At 42.0% G+C, this 4,153-nt stretch overlaps 1 protein-coding gene across 6 annotated transcripts in view; it reads right to left on the reverse strand.

The window, feature by feature from the left end:
- Elf2 (E74 like ETS transcription factor 2) overlaps positions 1–4,153 on the reverse strand; it is an 89,379-nt gene that overhangs the window by 54,145 nt on the left and 31,081 nt on the right. For all 6 annotated transcript variants that reach the window (XM_026783040.1, XM_013348831.2, XM_026783055.1 and 3 more), the window contains one exon: positions 2,697–2,862. In XM_026783040.1, the coding sequence (XP_026638841.1) occupies positions 2,697–2,862 (166 nt within the window). The remainder of the gene's footprint in view (positions 1–2,696; positions 2,863–4,153) is intronic.

Below are 4,153 nucleotides of genomic sequence, written 5' to 3' on the forward strand. Positions count from 1 at the left end.
GAGGAGGAGGAGGAGGAGGAGGAGGAGAAAGAACCAATCTGAAGAATAGTATTGAGAGTGCATATGGCACAGCATGCAGGGCATCTCTCAGGAGACAGAGCAGGAAGGCTGTACCAAGTTCAAAGCCTGGAAAGGGTACCAGAGAGACTCTCAAAATAAAATAGTATTAAATATTAAAAAAAAACTTGTCAAAAACAATTACAGTATCAGATTATAATGGCATAACGAAATCATTACAATAGAAAAATAACTTGCTTTTCTTCACATGGGTCGTCATACTGGGCCCAGGTTGGCCTTAGACCCACAACCTCGGCCCAGGCTCTGGAGTAGCCCCATTACACCTACAGTTCAAGCTCCAATCCTCTTTCCAGTCAGTAACATCTCTGTCCTGTGAATGGAATCCTCCTCAAATCCTTAACCTGTTTACATTTATTCCTTATTCAAATTGTTCTACATAAATTAATTCAATTAACACAGAATTTGTCATCAGTTTCACAATGGCACTTGTCAGCCTGCTCTGGCACTCTATACACTAAATACCCGAATGTATCCACTTATGCAAATCCTGCACTGTTGTTTTTATTTCTTAAAGTTTCAACTTGATGCCAAAAACGCCAATCATTTTTTGGGTTTTTTGCTTTGTTTTGTCTTGTTTTGTCTTTTGGGACAGTGTCTCTCTATGTAGCTCTGGATGGCCTGAAACTTGATATGTAAACCAGGCTGGCCTCAAACTCACAGATCTCCCTGCCTCTGCCCCAATCCCCAGTGCTGGGATAAAATGTATGCCCACTATGCCTAACCCCAAAGTTACCTAGAAATTTCAAACAAATTCTTCTTTTGTGCATTCAGCTTAAGCGATCATATATTTTAGTGCACAATTGGTGCTTTCTCTGGTTACGATGGCATAATAGACGGTTAATATGATTCCTTACAGTATCTACTCCAAAATGTCACTGTATTTAGTACTTTTAGTTATTTTACCTCAAAAAGAAACCTCAGGTCTAGAGAGACGACAGTGCTGCCTGCTCTTCCAGAAGACCCAGGGTGGAGTCCCTACTCACATAGCAGCTCACAACTATCTGGAATGTGGGCATACATCAGTCCCAGGGTATCTAATGGCCACTTCTAGCCTCTACGGGCACCAGGTACACATGGTGCACAAACATACATGCAGGCAAAACACTGCTATACATACAATTCAATAAAGTAATAATGGAAGCCACCCCTGAACTCCTGCCTTCAGCCTGGAAAACTTGCACGCAGAAACAAGCGCCACCTTCTGGAGCAAGGCGCCACTGCAGACGGCAGTGCTGAAGTCAGACCCCATGATGCACACTCCACCTGAGTTTTGCTGGCAGAGCATCTTGTTCGGTAAGCAAGGCAGCTTCTAATCTCTAAGCTCAATTAAAAAAAAATGAAACTCAAGAACAAAGTGAGCCTAAAAGCTAGCAGTACTTAAAAGACACCACTGGGCATGGCAAAACCAAAAGACATCAAACACCCATGTAGCTGGGAGAGTTTGCAAAAAGTATACCTAAATGTTTAAAAGATTTCCAGCCAGTGAAAAGGATGTAAAAGAAGGATGTAAGAGCACCAAAGAACTGAGTTCCCTCCCTAGGACCCACATGGTGGAAGGAGAGAACTGAGTCCCAAAAGCTGTCCTCTGACCTACACACACACACACACACACACACACACACACACTCACTCACTCACATACACACACACATACACACACACATACACACACACATACACACTCTCACATACACACACACATACACACACACATACACACACATACACACACACATACACACATACACACACACACAGAGGAAAGAAATTTCACTAGGATTGCAAACCAATAATAAGATTTTTTTTAAAACATTAACATATTATGATAAATTTTTATTACTATGTAAGTCACTAAAATTATAAAGGGAAAATATTTTCTTCATAGTCATAGAAAAAAAAGATTTCTCTAAGAATTACACACACTAATTCCCAACTACATCATATAGCTAACAAAATACAAACTGATGGAAACACCAAGATGTCGAAGACTGAAAAGGGGGAGGAACATGACAAGCAAAGACGCTTCAAATTGAAGAGAAAAAACAATACTGCTCCAGCAATGCTGAGTCAAAGGAGGGCTCAACCAGGTATAGAGGGTAAATGCTATCCTTATGGTTTTTAATTATAAAATATCGCTCGTGTACTAACCCACTAACTTTATTAGTAAATAATAACCGAATACCTGTAGTCCCAGAAAAAATAAATAAAACTACTTTTATGACTGTTAAATACCAAAGACCTATAATGTAGGACTCTATTTATATAAAATGTCTTAAACAAAGATTTTACACCAGTTTCCAGCCTACGCAAAACAACAATTTAAAACAGGTTCTTCAGCTTAAGATTCCCAGCAAGAGTAATACTGAAGCTTACAAAATGAGTTCTGGGGCTAGAGAAAAGGCTCAGCAGTTAAGAGCACTGGATGCTGGTCCTGAGGACCTGGGTTGGATTCACAATCACCTGTAACTCCAGTTTCAGGGGAATAATGCCCTCTTCTGGCCACCATGGGCACTGCATACACAGTGCAGATACATATGCAGGTAAAATGCCCTTACACATAAAATAGATAATTTCTTAAAAATAAGAGTTGTAGGAAAAAACACTTTTGTGACGTCTACCTGTTTCCGAATTCTCGGTCTCAACTTCTTGTTCTTCCGCCACATCCTGCATCATGTAAGTCTCATCGTCATACACCAGAACCTGGGCAGCGTAGCCCTGCTCTAATCTTGCACTGGGCACTGGCTCCACAATTACTGCTGGAAATTCAGGGACCTTGTCACCTCCCTACAAAAGCAAATTTAAAGAACAATCAAGATTTTCATTGGAAAATTCTGGATTTTGCTCTGAATCGCTGGATTGACAAAATCCCCTTCAGTCCACAGAGTGTCTTTCATGTGTCACATTCAAGGACGCAGAAAACAAGGAAAAGGAGAGGTTGGATGCAATAATCGCTAAGTCTTAAAGAGACAGGGAGTAACACGCATACTTCACTCCTTTGGGAAAGCTCCTAAAGCAAAGGTGAGATTGTGCTACTTGACACTACGGAAGACGGAACATGAGCACCACACCCTGAGAAGAACGAAAGTGTATGAAGAGGGATCAGATGGGTCAGCAAACCCCAGAGAGCCAAACCACAGCCTAACAGCAAATACACGAGGTGACCAGGCAGCAGCACACTGCACAGTGGCGAGGCACAGACAGCGCCAGACACGTTTGAGAAGGAAGAGTTCAAACAAAAGAGCCTCCAGAGAAGCTGAAAAAAGGACGTGAGTCAATCAAAGTGTGAAATGTGTGTCAGACAAGAAGCTCTTCTTTTCTTTTATTGTAGTACTGGGAAAAAAAAACTCACAGTCTTGGGCCATTAAAAATAAACAAATACTTGCTAGGCAGTGGTGGTGCACACCTTTAATCCCAGCACTGGGGAGGCAGAGGCAGGCGGATTTCTGAGTTCAAGGCCAGACTGATCTACACAGCAAGTTCCAGAACAGCCAGAGCTATTACAGAGAAACCGTCTCAAAAGCAAACAAACAAAACCCCACTAACTTAAGGAAGAGTTCCAGGTACAAGACAGAGGGACCCTGACACAAAGGAAGAGAACAGGAATTTCAGGAAGACAGGGCTGACAATCTCCAGAATATCAGCTGTGCCTAGACAGCTGATCAGGTTTGCACCAGTGTTACTTTGACTGGATCGGGAGACATGTGAAAGACCATTAAGAAGGGCTGGAGAGATGGCTCAGAGGCTGCTTTTCAGAGGTCTTGAGTTCAATTCCCAGCAACCATAGGATGGCTCACAGCCATCTATAGTGGGATCTGATGCCCTCTTCTGTTGTAAAGGTATATGTGCAGCTAGAGCACGTATATGGACATAAATATTTTAAAGAACTTGTTAAAAAATTAGATGGATGGGGGCTGGAGAGATGGCTCAGAGGTTAAGAGCACTGACTGTTCTTCCAAAGGTCCTGAGTTCAATTCCTAGTAACCATATGGTGGCTCACAACCATCTGTAATGGGGTTTGGTGCCCTCTTCTGGCCTGCAGACATACATGGAAGAAATGCTGTATACATAATAAATA

This window comes from Microtus ochrogaster, chromosome 1 (genome assembly GCF_000317375.1).
Source record: "Microtus ochrogaster isolate Prairie Vole_2 chromosome 1, MicOch1.0, whole genome shotgun sequence".
NCBI lineage: Eukaryota > Metazoa > Chordata > Mammalia > Rodentia > Cricetidae > Microtus > Microtus ochrogaster.